General features: G+C 33.4%; 1 protein-coding gene across 2 annotated transcripts in view; it reads left to right on the top strand.

Moving 5' to 3' along the window:
• LOC134239236 (multivesicular body subunit 12B-like) overlaps nt 1-10505 on the top strand; it is a 19481-nt gene extending 8976 nt beyond the window's left edge. The window contains exons 3-12 of one of the 2 annotated variants that reach the window (XM_062721396.1): nt 188-270; nt 1212-1319; nt 2657-2747; nt 4300-4432; nt 5989-6132; nt 6269-6369; nt 6546-6563; nt 8830-8885; nt 9078-9128; nt 9690-10505. In XM_062721396.1, the coding sequence (XP_062577380.1) occupies nt 193-270; nt 1212-1319; nt 2657-2747; nt 4300-4432; nt 5989-6132; nt 6269-6369; nt 6546-6563; nt 8830-8885; nt 9078-9128; nt 9690-9740 (831 nt within the window). In that variant the 5' untranslated portion in view covers nt 188-192 and the 3' untranslated portion in view covers nt 9741-10505. The remainder of the gene's footprint in view (nt 1-187; nt 271-1211; nt 1320-2656; nt 2748-4299; nt 4433-5988; nt 6133-6268; nt 6370-6545; nt 6564-8829; nt 8886-9077; nt 9129-9689) is intronic. The other variant, XM_062721397.1, reaches the window with a different exon arrangement.
• The last annotated feature ends 4984 nt before the right edge of the window (nt 10506-15489 follow it).

Here is a 15489-nt window from a genome sequence, read left to right as displayed (position 1 = left end):
AGGACCCCTCCCCTGCCTCTCCTGGGTAATGGTAAAATTTGTCAGTAATGAAATGATCTCTGCTCTTCTCTAACCAATGTGCATGCTCAGTTGAGCAATATGGCCCATGGGCCTCGAATTAAACATTTACAAATGAAATGATTCTAGAGGTACGTACATGTATAAAAATTTGATATTTATTTTATAGGGGACATGGCAGACATTGACAGACCTATTACACAGGTTGCCATAGTAACAGATCCTGCTAGATGTCCTCCAGGATTTACTCTGGTAATTATTTACAGGATTTACTCTGGTAATTATTTACAGGATTTACTCTGGTAATTATTTGTATTATCCTGGTAATTATTTATAGACATTTAAATCTGACATAAAGCCAGTTTTTAGCTGTACTGGTCAGAGACCAATATGAGTATAGCTTATGGGATAGTAAGGTAGCTGCCTGTCCATTCTGCATGACTGTGTAAACATTTTTCAAAATGCTACTCCTCCTACAGTTCTGGTATGATTTTGGTATAAATTGGCATAAAAGCAAGCAACACTAAGATACATAATTCAGTCCAAATTTTTTTGATTTCGATGAATGGTTTTGCCTTGGTAACTAAAAATAGAAATTTCTATTGAATACTTTCAAAAGGCAACTACTTCTACTGTTTTGGTCTGATTCAAAAATAATTTGGCACACAAGTAGACTTCAATATAAAATAGATTAGTCAGTGCATCAGTTTTTGATTTCATTGAATGGTGTTGCATTGGTTACCACAAATGGAAATTTCTTTGAAGTTTTAAATGCTACTCTTCCTACTGTCTTGGTCTGATTTCAGTATAACTTGACAGACTATACTAAGATACTTTATTTTGGTTTTTGATTTTGATCTTTCCCAGGTTACTTAAAAAAGAAATTTTGAAAAGTGCCTTCCACCAATAGTTTTAATCTTTTTGCAGTGAATCATGCCACAAAAAGTGACTAAACCAAAGACCATTATTCTATTTCTTGCTGTTGCATAGTTTCAAATGCAAGTGCTACTTTTCTTTCTTTTGTTATAAATACAAATTGGTAGAGCTACAGTCTCATCAGAAACTTCTGGTTAAAGTATTATACTATGACGTAATCATGTATTTTGAGAAATGTTCAGAGTACATTGTATTATTTTGAGAATTGAATGTAAGGTAGACAAGTTATAGATCGACCGTACCTATGATTATTTTAGATTGACCGTACCTACGATCGTAAAGAGGATGCTGATTTATGGAGAGACGGTCTCTTCGGAAGAAAAGTGGTGCGTTTCCTCTGTGTGGAGAAAATGCCACCCTCACCGGTAATTAAAGTGTTTTCTAAGTTCAAATTCTATATGAAAATTTAAATATAGAGTAAATATGCTTATTTATTCAGCATGTTTAAATTCATTGATCCTAGATCCTAAAAAAAACAGGAATGATATGCAAATACAATTCTGATCAGTTAGGGGCATGATGGAATCAAGTTATTTTTTAAAATAACTTGTTTAGGTTACATCACTTATTTATGACTATACATGTACAAAGAAGTAACTCATTTAAGTTAACTCTTAAAAAGTAGAATGCCTATCAGTTTTGCCAGAAAACATCAATATGTTGAGTTTTCTGCTGATTAAAGATGATATAAGGCTGAGAAAGTTGTAAATATATGTACTTCTTTTAATAAAATCATCAGACTTAATATCTCCTCAGCAGATAAGATGATATTTTAAAAAAAATCAAAGGAAAAATAATGACATTTCATGAACATTTCAGGGGTCAATTACACATCTTCCGCCAATTTTGCCAACACTGAGACTAATTTTCTAATAATCTTTGGACATTACTGTACAATCTCTAAGTCTTACATTTTTGTGCAAAGCTGTATATTTTTGTGCAAGAGTTCTGAAGTGAGGTGGGTTGAAGATGAAATAACAGAAATAAGTTATGATTTGTAGAATTTCAATGTGCTAGATTGTAAAGATAGATTACTTCTACTGTCATGAACGCTTTCCTTCTACTTGATAACCCAAGCACAGCATGAATAAAGCTTTTCAGATACCAGTAGGTTTACAATAATGAGTAGTAAAGTATCAGTAACTGGAATAAGTTACTGAAGAAAAGCATAATCAGGGAAAGATAACCCAAAATGTTGAGATTTAATAACTTAAACAAATCATTTAAAAAATAACTTGTTTCCATGATGCCCTTGACTGCTGATACTACCTTGAAGTTGATGAGTATAAAAATGTAATCTGTAGAAGTACATCATATACATGGACATGTAGGATTAGCATATGTTGTGTGAGATCAGAGTTAATAAGTCCTCCAGTTCATCTTGGATGAAGCTTTCTGTGTCTTTAATAACAGCAAATCAAATCTCACAAAGGTGGAATTTATTGTCCTTTTATACTCTCATACATGTAAATAGCAAATGACGAATTTTCTTTGAATTTTTTGGATGTTCATTAAATTACATTTTTCAACTAAAGCAAGAATCTTAGCTTTGTAATTGCATATTCTAGAGTATTTATCTAAATCTACAGTATTTGTCAGAGTTTGATTTCTTTCTCCAGGGTAGAGATATCAGTCTGTACAGAGTTTGATTTCTTATCAAACAACATATACAGTATTTGTCAATATCAATTTCTTTCCCCAGGGTAGGGATGTACTGGTGGATGTGACGGTGATTGGAGAGAGAGACGCCATACCAGCTGGATTTACATGTGTAGATTTCACCAGCGATACACGTAAGAACATTGCTACCAAAAACACTTTGTTTATTTTTAGATTAAAGAACTCCATTCTGTAACGGATAATATCTGACAGCAGACTAAAATTCATCTTCCCAAGTCAAGAGTTTCTGATCTGCTCCCCTCCACATCAACCCTTGACCGAAAAGACGAAATTTTGCAGGGTTTATTGTCACGCCATCTAGTGAGATTACACATTTTGAACTCTGCTGACCTCTGCCATCGGCCAATCAGAGTAAACAAATTCAACAAAGAATTCGAGATTATATTGGAAGTAGGTAATAAATTCAATTTAACTCAAAGAAAAAAGCTGAGACAAACCTTTAACTGGGCTATTTAATGAGAAAGACGTTATCATTGGGACTAAAACTGGCATGTTTTTCTTTTTGCGATTTTGTTTCAGGTTAAATAAAACAATGATTGTGATTGGTTTATGCAAACTAGCATGAGGCCAATCAGAGAACGTATTTCTTATCCCGTCAAACTTTGTCTATTCAATCAAGGGTTTATGTGGAGCGGAGTGGATCAGAGACTCTTGATTTGGAAAGATGTCTAAAATTTTGATGGAGAAATCTTTAATAATGATCTAAAATTGGGAAGTATTTGCAGACTTCAAGCATTAGATATTAGAGAGGTTTAGCAAGCTTACTTGTACGTGTACATGTACGTCTAAACTACATGTTAGAATTACAAGTACACGTTAACATTTTTTTTTCTTGTTTAGCAAAGTATAACCTGTACTTGTACTTGTACGTTTTTAAATGTAATAGTGGTTTACAATTTAAAATCATCCAAAAAGCAATGATTTTAATACGTAGATCACCATTTTTATGACCATATAACATAAATATATGCATGAACTTATGAGAAAAAGATTGTACAGATTTCTTATATTTTTATTCGGTCAAAGCCTGTTTCGAAAATCTAGATGTTGTGATTTTAACTCTCTATAAATTAATATTTTTCAATTACTCACGTACAATTCTTTTATCAGTTATTTGCATTAAATATTCAGGTTTTGGAAAAACGCACCCTTTTTGAAAAATAAGCAGTAGTTTAAGAATTATAAGATACAAGTTTGGACTTACGTGTACTTGGCAATCTACACGTGACCTGCGTGAAAGGATACGTGTAGAAATTCGTCATTAGCAAAAGTGATGACGTAATGCACAGATTTCTGGTGCTACACGTACACGTAGGCATACACGTTAGTTTGCTAAACCTCTCTATTTTCCCCAAAAATGACATCATAATTAGAGATATGACTTGAAGAAAATGATGTACATGTAATTCTAAAATTTCAATAATTTTGAAAGAAAATGCTTTACTGTGGTCTATCTTTGTGTGACTTATGAAGCTTTGGTGTCTATTTTTATTTTATGTATATCTTTTAAAAGGAAAATATCTGAGCACAGATCGCACTGGCATATAATATGTAGAATGATAATAATTATGTATGTGAATATAGTACTTAAACAAGTTTACGCTCTGTGAATACTAGCTCATGCAATTTTTGGAAATTTTGGCAAAAGTTTATTAAATGTTGCAGGTGAAAAGGCTGTCAAAAAAAAGATGCTTTGTGTCCGTTATATGTCCAGTGACTTGACCAATGATGCCATATGTGAACTAATCCTCCTAAGCAAAGGAGTGAGACGCCCCCCTAATGGTTATACACTGGTGGGGTAAGAATTCAGATAATGAGCTAAGAAATTGTTATGAAAAGTTAAATAGTTCTCTTACTGTATAGGCTGAAAAGGCCAGTGCTTGATGTACCTTGGTATGTAGAGTTAGGCCAGTGCTTGATGCATCTTGATTTGTAGGGTTGCATGAAGACCTCAGTGTTTGGGAAATCTGATTAACCTTAGGGAAACTCATGTAAAAGCTAGTGGCCATTGAATAAAATTTTAACTTGTTCACTTCAACTTGTTCAGTTATTGTAGTTTGGCAATTAATCACACTGGTTTTAATTTCAATACATCCACAATTTTTCATTTTATGCTATCATTATTTTTAAAAAAGTTTCCTTGGAATTGAAACAATTTTTAGCTCACCTGAGCTGAAAGCAAAAGTGAGCTATTCTGATCACAATTTGTCTTTAGTCCGTCTGTCTGTCCATCTGTAAATTTTTCACATTTTCAACTTCCTCTCCAGAACCACTTGGCCAATTTCAACCAAACTTGCAACAAATCATCCTTAGGTGAAGGGAATTTAAGTATTTACAAATAAAGGGCTATGCCCTTATTCAAGGGGAGATAATTAAGAAATAGTGAAAATTTGGTGGCATGTTTTAAAAATCTCAAGAACCACTGGGTAGGGAAAGATGAAACTAATGTGGAAGCATCCTCAGGTAGTGTAAATTCAAGTTTGATCAAATCATGCCCCCGTGGGGGTAGGGTGGATCCACAGTGGACGACTAAGGAATATAATATAGGAAAAATCTTTAAAAAATCTACTTCTCAAGAACAACAAAGCCTTGATTGGACATATTTATATGGAAGCATCATCAGGTAGTGTTTATTCAAGTTTGTTCAAATCATGACCCCCGGGTGTAGGTTGGGGTCACAATGGATGACCAAATTTTTACATATGAATACGTAGGAAAAATCTTTAAAAAATCTTCTTCTCAAAAACAACAAAGCCATGATTGGTCATATTTCTATGGAAGCCATGATTGGTCATTTTTATAAGGAAGCATCCTCAGGTATTTTTATTCAAGTTTTTTTTCAAATCATGACCCCCGGGGATAGGGTGGGGCAAAAATGATAGTTCAAACTTAAAGGGAAAAAAGCCACAGTAAGTCAAAGAAATTATGTAAACATTCTTTTTAGATTCAAGTTAATTCAAATCATCCCCCTTTTGCCTTTTAGGGGTAGGTTGGGACCACATGCATTTAAGCTTTTCAAAACTGGATTGATTTTTGCTTTTTTTTTTAGTCACAGTGCTCAGGTGAGCGATTTGGCCCATGGGCCTCTTGTTAGTATATGTATGGTTAAACTACATGTATGTGTACTACTTGAGGAGTGTTTCCATGAAAAGTTTTAATCATGATTAACTATGGTATATTTGAACAATTGCACAATTTCTATGATTTGTTTTAAAAAGTTCTATTTAGGATTGGAATTATGTCTGACAATAACAACGAAATGCTCTGCTTTGAGCTGAATACATGTACTTACTTGAGGAATTCAGCAATTCAAGCATATTATATCTCTTATTACTTTATACTTTTTTTAACCAGAGAGCTGAATTACATGGGTCTGTGTTATAAAATGTCCAGCTTTCGTAAACCTGGGGTTCAGATGGATGCCCACCAAGGCCAGTCCAGTGAGCCCACCTTCCACACACAGGGCTACTCTACAGCCCAATCCACATCAATGAACATGTAAGTATTTATCACTCAGATGTACTCCATGTTACCTACTGGGCTATTCCACAACCAAACTCACAAAAAGTAAATAACAGGATTTTGCTATCTTACAGCTAATTAAAGTACACTTATTTTTTTCTGATATTTTCAGGTCAGGTCTGGGTTCTAATTTACCGTACAACCCGACTCCATATAAGAATGGTCCATTGGAGAGAGGGACAAGTTTTGCAGAGACAGCAAATACCCTACAAGGTACCCCATCAGTGACAGTCATTTTATTTCTTACAACTAACTTATATGTTGTATATGTTTTAAAATTTTATTTTTGATTTTCAATTAATTTGATATTTTGATTTTTTAAGTGTTTCTTTGATGTTAGAGATGAGTTTCATGTTTTAAAGTGCACTTGTCAACATTCTGTTCTATAGGCCAGCAGGCAGTTTCAGGTTGTTAGTCACTCTCTAGTTTAACATCTGGCTGATGCGTGGCCTTCATTTATATATACAACTTCTCAATGCTCAGGCTGTCTTTATTTATTGCTTTACTAAATGTTTCTTTGACCTTCAAACTGTTGTTTTGTGTACATGTATGTTTACACATTTTCTCATAAATCAAAACTTATTGAATTTACATTTTAACTAAATTGAAAGCAGTATTTCTGGCACAGTACCAGGTTATTAATCAAAAACTTTATAAATTTGCCCTAACTTTAACATGTTAACATAGTAAACATAGTAAACATGTCCTAACATAAACAAAATATTGTCTTTGCACATTAATAATACAAAAAAATTAGTTTCTGAGATAATAATATGCATATTTTACATATATTTAATCCAAAAATGCAGTCTGCTTTGATTTTGGAATACATGTTGGGTTATGAAATTTTTTTTTTTATGCAATTGCTTTCTATCCAGCTTGTGATTAGTTAGTGAGCTGGCTGTAAATTTCTGAACAGCTGGCTTGAGCTGGGGGTAAATAGCATGATGTCAATCACATTGCATAGTATCGACATCACAAAAAGCAAATAACATTGTAGCACATAGTAAATCATAGTCTGAAATACCTCATTGATTGGACCTTTTACCCTGAGTTAGAGACTACCAGATAGTCCAGTGAAGCCCACAAGGAATTGATATGGTCCTTCAGCATAAAACCCAGGTTCAGGAGTGTTCTGCTTCATTTACATTAACCGAATCTAAAAAAAAGTTTCAAACGACAAGTAGTCACTAACAATTTTATTTACAATTTTTTAAATAGATGTTAAAACTTTCCTGATGTCATATTTTCTTTTGTCTGTTACTTTTCAAGCTTTAGATAGTTTTGATTATGGGGATTTAGTGAAGCTTTAAAACAATACATACTTTCTGTCAATCAATATTTCTTGATGTAATATACAAACTGATTCTTTCAGCATACTAAAATCTTCAAATCAGTTAAAAAGTCAAAGTGTCTTAATTATACATTGGTACAGAGTGTACAAAGGTTGTTCGAAAAGGTCGTGGACGATGTCAATCTTCGTTACACTACTTTTCAAGAAATTTAAAATAAGCACTATAAAATGTGTAAAAATATTTGTTTTGTTCATATGTGAAGCTTCATTCCATTTGATTTAACAGAAATCGATTTACTTCATTTTATGATCAACATGTTTTATGACAGCAGAGCACACCAATGGCAATGTAACGTCAAAAATAGTGTCAAGAATTTCTCAAAAATCCTATCCCTATACATTTCACACAGTATATAATCCACTACCTACTCATTAAAAACCCTTTTCTATCACTTGACATTTAGTTTTAAACAATGTTTCTTGTTGTCTAGTTTCCTTTGTCAGTGTTGTAATTTCCTTTATCACTTAACTGTGCTTTCACAAGATCATCAACTCTGATGCGCCTATGTCTTTCCAACTTTAAAAAGTTAACAGTTTCTTCACAGATTGTCTTCATCCGCTACAGAGTCTCAGTCACTCAAATACAGCCTCTACCATGTACACACATATGTTTGACCTACCTTTGACATATTTTTTATTCCTCCAATATTTATAGTTTTTATTTAGGATTTTTTCCAAGTAAAACACAAAAGAATATGAATCGATGTTATAATTCTTAATTTGAACATTTAGAATCTTTTTCGTTTTTGCTCCAATTTTACAGAGAATATGACTACAGACATAAGTTAGTGCATTGTTTGTAAATTACTAAATTTTGACCTGCTCTGCGATTTAATTTTTTCAATTTTTTATATTGGGATAAGTTTAAAATCAAATGTGATATTTTAAAAATTTTTATACAAATCATTTGAAAATATTGTTAAAATATTTCATATTAACATATTACATTAAATAAACAAGATATGAGAGAAGTCCACGACCTTTTCCACCAGCCCTCAGATTGTTAATGAAGGCACATGTCATGTCACTTTCTGAAGAAGAGTATATGTATTAAAGGAATATGTTTTACTTTTTTAATTAAAAAAAATCCCCTGGTAATCAAGAGGAATACACTACTTGATAATATGAATCAATTTTATAAGTCAAGAAAGAAAAGTATGTAATACAATCTGATGTTGAAAATCCCATTTTAAAAAGCCTTTTTATACACAAAAAGGATGTGAACTTGCATGCTATAAACATAGTGCATTGACGAGGAAGATTGATTAATTGTAATATTATATCTTATTTAAATTGCTTTATTTTTTTCTATATTGTAGCCTTACAAGGTCTACCATTTGAACTTAATCGTGCCTTGTTTAATGAGGATTTAAATGTAAGTTACATCATGTATTACATTTTCAATGGTAAAATACTGTCAAATATTTTCTGAGTGTTGATTTTAAAATTTTAAATTTGGAAAGTTAAACTCTCTTCATTATTTACCAAACAGTATGTTTATTTTAGTTTCCAAATTGAATTTACTAGCATATTCAGATTTTTATTGATAATTATTCAATGTTTTCAGGTAACAATCCCCAAGATCCCATACAAATCTATAATGGATATAGAAAATCAGGTAAGTGCCATTAGATACATCCAATTTCACAGATTTTTAGACCATCTGTTGCAGTTTATAGCTATGATTTCTGTGATAAACCAACTACTCATATTTGCAGTTCCTGTATTACTCCATTTCTTTGATAAATGATATACTGTAATTTGCATTATACAACGTACATGAGGAACTATAATTTCTGTGATACATGATATTACATTTACTAGTATATGTTTATACTTAAACTATGATTTATAATGATACTTGATATACCATAATTTATATTTCTAGTTTAGAATGTTTAGCTTTGGCTTCTATGATACATGATTTACCATATATTTGCAGTGTAACTTTGATTTTTTATGATACATGATATACTGTTTATTTGCAGTATATCTATGATTTCTTGCTACATGATATACCTTTTATTTGCAATAAGCTATGATTTCTATGATATATGTGTCTTTCAGTTTTAGTAATGATTTAATATCTACTTATATTTATTTATAGTATAGCTATGATTTCTATTATATATGTCCATTTCAGTTTTAATAAGGATTATCTACTTATATTTATTTACAGTATAGCTATGATTTCTCAGTGGAAAGGTCTGCTGCTGCTAGGGTTCCGTAGGATCAATCTGGAAATTTCTTCCAAGCCGTGGAAATCAGCTGGACTGAGTTTGTTACATGTTACCTGAAGAATCAACAGACAAGGAATTATTATGATATATTATCATGATCAAGGAATACAGTGTATTAAACTGGTACAATTGTAGCAGAAATATTCATACAAAAAATGACTGAGATACCTGTTTATTTTACCTATCTTTATGTATTGTATAGGAAAAATTAAATGGTGACATGTGAATTATGGCATGTCAGTGGGTGACTTTTCCAAACATTCAGAAGTTATACTCCACAATTTGAAATTTAAGCTAGAATTTAAATGTGTACAAATAAATCTACTTTTCATGTCATTTTTTCGTTCATAGCCCACTTACTTTTAATGTGCTCAATTTGCATTGTTATCATAACTATAGAGAGAATTCAGATGAAGAAACCATAGAATTTATTGCTTTTACTTAGTAAGACTAATCTGTGACTACATTAAAATTTGTCATATAAATGTAGTTTATATGCTTGTTATTGTGAAAAGATACATGGCTGTCTGTGATAGAGAGAGAGGTTTATGTTTGACTATATATTGCTCAGAGCCAGACATTAAATATACATGCATTGTATACCTAGTTAACTCAATATGTTAAAGCGCACGGTCAGATAAAGAGTTTGTTGATTTTGTGATTTTTTTTTGTCATGCCATTCTTGTTTTAGGCAATGTTGTCATACTTTTCTTTTTATGCCTCATAAATATATTGTATTAAATTTTTAATGATGACTGGTGTCATAGACTTGCTTTGTTTTATTTGAATGAAATGAGCTTTATGAAGAGTAGACAGTCAGGCCAGTTTGAGCTCAACAAGAAGCATCGTCTCATGGGGGATGCAGTATTTAATTAAGGGCAACGACAAAATAGTTATTTAATGAAGTCAAGATTAGTACAACGTCTACTGGCCACAATGAGGGGGGTGATTATGAGGATGCCACCTCCCCCTGAATTCGTTTCAAATTATAACTTTGCTAAGCCTTGATATATTCTCAGGTAATAAATAGTTTTGTAATTAGTTATGAGCTTGATTACCACCTTGATATAATGTAAGTTGAAGAGACAGCGCCTCTTCTCAATCACATAAGGAAAGTAACAGAGATATTCATACAAACTTGCTCAGAAAGTTATAAAGCATGATCTAATCATAAATTCTGAGAAAGTGGGGGCATATTGACCCAGTTCTTTCCGAGATGAGGTTTTTGGATGTCCTTAAATTATATGTTCGTTAAATACTTACTATTATTATCTATTTATCCCCTCTTGGAAAAGAAGTGGCATATAAAACTAAATTCCCCCTTACCAAAGGACGCATTGCATCATATTTGATTGAAATTCAGGCTCAGTGCATGGTTCTTGATCAAAATGTAAAAAGGTAGTACGTGAGACATTCGGAGACAATAAGCAGACAGATTAACTGAAGCTGGGTCCACTCTCATGAAAAAGATCCATGTTAGCCATTAGCTCAGGTGAGCTAAGTAGCACACAGAATTGAAAATTCATAAATTGTCTTTTCCTACAGTTAACTGGAATAATTGGATTCTTCGTAAAGATAAAATTTCCTCCTTTCCTTTTCGTTTCTTGTATAAAAAATGATTAATTTATATATTTTTTCTAGTGTTTTCCGAAAAGTACATGTATTCAGAAATAGAAATTTAAGAAGACGGACAACAGGTGGTCAATGAAAATTTAATTCAGGTGAGCTAAATGGACTCCTGTCGAATGTGGTAGTGTAAGATACACGGCTTCCTACTAGCTTGGGCTAGTGGGTTAATTCTTTAGCTCAATCGGTTGAGCACTTGACTGGCAAGCCAGAGCCCCGGGTTCAAAACTGTCTGTTACATTTGTCGCCAAGGTAGGGACCCGAGTGTTCTTTGGCAGGTGAGAGTGGTTGTCCTTAGAACTTCTCCCCACAGGTGTCGGCACTCCGAAAGAGATGAGAATATCTCAATCTCTGGAGGGGGACAATGTGGTAGTGTAACCTACTAGCGTGGGTCAGTGGGTTAACTCTTCAGCTCTATCGGTTGACTCAGTAGAGCACTGGACTCGCAAGCCAGAGCCCCGGGTTCAATCCCCAGCAGAAGCTCAAAATTGTCTCTGTTACACGAGCAATTTGCCGTCGCCAACACCGTACACTTCTTTTATTCGCGATACGTCCTCGAGAAAATTATATTTGAGAATGCATTTATAAATCTGTTAGAAATGGAAAGTCATGAAGTCCGCAGATTCAAGGTCAGAATGAGATAGTTATTGGTATATAAAGGAAGGGATTGTCACAAGGAATAAAACTTTGAAATATAAAAACCCTAGTACTATGTACTATAACTGTTCAAAAGTTCTGCTCAAGTTTAAGTTTTTTAGTGGGTCAAACTCTAAAATGTAGGCCACACCCTGAGGTCAAGGTCAAACGGTCAAATATATTGGTCCTCAAAGAAATATCTTGTCACAAAGAATACACATTTTATATATATTTGAAAGCCTTGGCACCAACCGTTCAAAAGTTATGGACATGAAAGCTTGTAAACAGACGGACAGGGCAAAACTACTTGCCCCGAGTGTTCGATTACAGAGCATAAACAAGATATGTGTGGGTGTGTTAAACACTGAGCCCCCTGTATGGCAACTTATAGCAAGGATTGAAGTTTCTCAAATGCAAGTCCAAGGTCAAGGTAGAAATGTCAATGTTGTTGGTATCCCAGGAAGGCCTTGTCACAAGGAAAACACATGTGAAACATGAAAGCCTTATTATTATTAACTATTCAAAAGTTGTGGCCAAGGTTAAAGCAAAGTTTTTTAAAAGTGGGTCAGGCCCTAAGGTCAAGGTCAAAAATATTTATACCCAATGAAAGGTATTCTCACATTGCATATACATGTAAAGTTCGAAAGCCTTAGCACCAAATGTTCTTGCCAAGGATAAAGTTTGGAATTTGTCGCAAGGAAAACACCTGTGAAATATGAAAGCCCTAGTCCCACCAAGTTATGGAAAAGGTTAAAATTTTGCCGACAAACAGACGGATACACCCGAATCCTCGATTACGGGGGCATACAAAAGGAAAATTGTCCAAACTCAAAAATCCCACCTCGTATCGCGGGAAAGTATGTGTGTGTGTGGGGGGGGGGGGAGGGTTAGATCCCTTTTTTCAAAACCAACTTTTATTAATAGATTGCCACATTTCCTTGACTTGGATATGCTGCAACAAAAAGTGGTGGAGTTCCTTCCTCCGCTCGATAGTACTACGCCCCTGAATAGTGATCCAGATCAAGCTATTACACGTAGCACCTTGGAAAGGGGGATTTAGTAATATAGGAAAAGGTCAAATGTAGAAGGTAGTGTCAGGTAATGCTGTGAACACTCGTAGTGTTTAGAATTATTGTCTGTAAAGAGTTGTAATAACTTAATAAACTGTCATTGATTTGTCTTGTTTTACTAGCTGGTGCCACACAAATTCAGTTAAAGAGGATGCTATGTTTATTCTTGAAAACCCCACTTTCTCATTTGATGTATTTGGACATAGAAAATACTGACATAATCAGTCCATGTCTGTAATGTATGCGTTCCTGATTACGGCTTCGACTGGTCCTTATATCTGTGAACTTAGCCTTTATAAGGGTTATCTATATATACAAAATTAAACCGGAGGTCGGACAAGGGGCGGAGGAGAGAGAAGCGAAAAGCTGAAGATAAGAAACATTGATTATTTCCATAAAATCCTCTAAACAATCAGAATTGTGGTGAGGGCAAATTACTGGTCACTACCGCCTTGCTCTCAGTAATGATGCGGAAAATGGAGAAATCCCTAGTCTAAGACAAAGTATGTGTACATGTATTTTAAAACAATGGACCTGCAATTGATCGGAAACATGTCAATCAAAAATACAACCCAACGAAAGGTTGCATTTTGAACAGTGTAAGCATGATCATTATAACGGCCATAGAAATTTCGAACTGCTAGCTTCAAACGGAATTGTTGAAAGCTCTGTAACGTAAACTTATTTGTCAATAGCCATACACAGAACCGAACCACAATGAAGACATATTAAAACCATTGCAAATGACAATGTAATAGCCATACCATTTTGCGTACAGTTTTGTTATCAGCTTGCCATTTACGTCTACAGTTAATAAAAAAAACATCAGATCTCTTTTTTCAAATTTAGTTTAGATCACTTGGATATAGTATGTATCGAACTGCGTGTGAATAAAAACACTCGTAATCTTTATGTTAAAATTAGTCAGTTCTTCAAAGACCATGCAAACAAAAGTTTTTGTATAATATATTTTTTCTATAAATTCGATCTTGCCCCATAGGAATATGAAAAAAGGGTCGAACAATAAAAGGCTAAAACTAGTGCCTATTGTAACTCAAAGATTTTCAAGAGACTTTGTCTCCAAAGACAAGTTGTCAACGAACAACTCCAGTATCTTTTGAAAATCTGAAGAAAAAAAATTGAAAAGTTCTTTTGTATGTAGAATCAGAATATTTTTTTTAGCAATTAATAAAATTGTGATTGAAGAAACAGATCTAAGCCTACTTCGTCTTTGATGTCAAAAAAGCTTGGTGTTAAATTCACCTAGAGAAACCCGGCTGAATAAAGCGGTGAAAAGTCAAAGACCTTGGGCGCACTTGATTGGTACCTTTCTAGAAGCAGAGGAGAATGTCAGAAAATCGAGCGTTAAGAATGGCATTGAATACGGCAGAATATCAACTGCAATGTTCTGCAATTACCGCAGTTGTTTTTTTTTTAAATATAGAATTTGATTCCTTTAATTTAAAGCATTAATTAGATGTCTGTTCGAAAGGGCAACTTGGTGACATGAGTGGAGAATATATATTTATTATTATAGTATGGGGAATTTTTTTTATTCATGTAGGGAAAGGTTTAAAACATCAAGTGCCTGAGACAGAAGAGCATTAAACGGTAAAAAAAAAAATATTATATTGTTATTAAAAGTTTGTCATAAAATAAAAACGTTTATGATCAAATCAGGGACCTCTATACATGTCAAATCTTCACCACATATAACATGGTAAATGAAACTGTGTTCAATGGTTGTTGTTACTGCAATTACACAACAGAATCGAAATATTGCTACTTAAGAGAATTTTCCTTCAAACATTATAAAAATGTTTTTTTGCAACAGCAATTTGCTTTTAGTTTGGTTTATTTAATTTACAATAATAAAAATCCTCAAAGTTTTCACCCAGCCGCTCGACGCCATACTAGAATGCTATCCTCCCCTTTTTGATATGGAAGGCTGAGAAGGCCCTCTAAGTCTAACCTACCAAACCAATCAAGCGGACAAAATGCTTATTCTGGAATGAGAAGTTCCAATCGAGTGCGCCTAAGCTTATAAATTTTCGAAGAGATCTGTGGGGTTTTTGAGAGGAGTAGGAAGGAGGACCACACTCACTGGAAAAAAATGTAGAGCTTTGATTGGTTAATTTGGTATCATCTATTCATTGTGACAGTGAAATTATATTTCTAGAAATGTGGTAACCTGAATATTTCTTTATTTATACAAATCAATTTCTTGTTTCCCAAATATTGTTTTTTTTTCAAAGGAGTACATGTTTAATTATGTGTATTTTATTTTTTATATGAATATATGTTTATTCACCAATCAAGGGCCCTCGGGGGGCATGAACAAATTATTACAATATGATTACACTGATTACAATTCTACATTATAGGTGTATAATGTAATATGACTAGT

The sequence above is a fragment of the Saccostrea cucullata genome, unplaced genomic scaffold (genome assembly GCF_032062105.1).
Source record: "Saccostrea cucullata isolate Sc308-1 unplaced genomic scaffold, CSIRO_AGI_Scuc_v1 ctg3172, whole genome shotgun sequence".
In the NCBI taxonomy this organism is placed as follows: Eukaryota; Metazoa; Mollusca; class Bivalvia; order Ostreida; family Ostreidae; genus Saccostrea; species Saccostrea cuccullata.
Note: the sequence above shows the minus strand (reverse complement) of the source record. Positions and strands in the feature narration are given on the sequence as shown.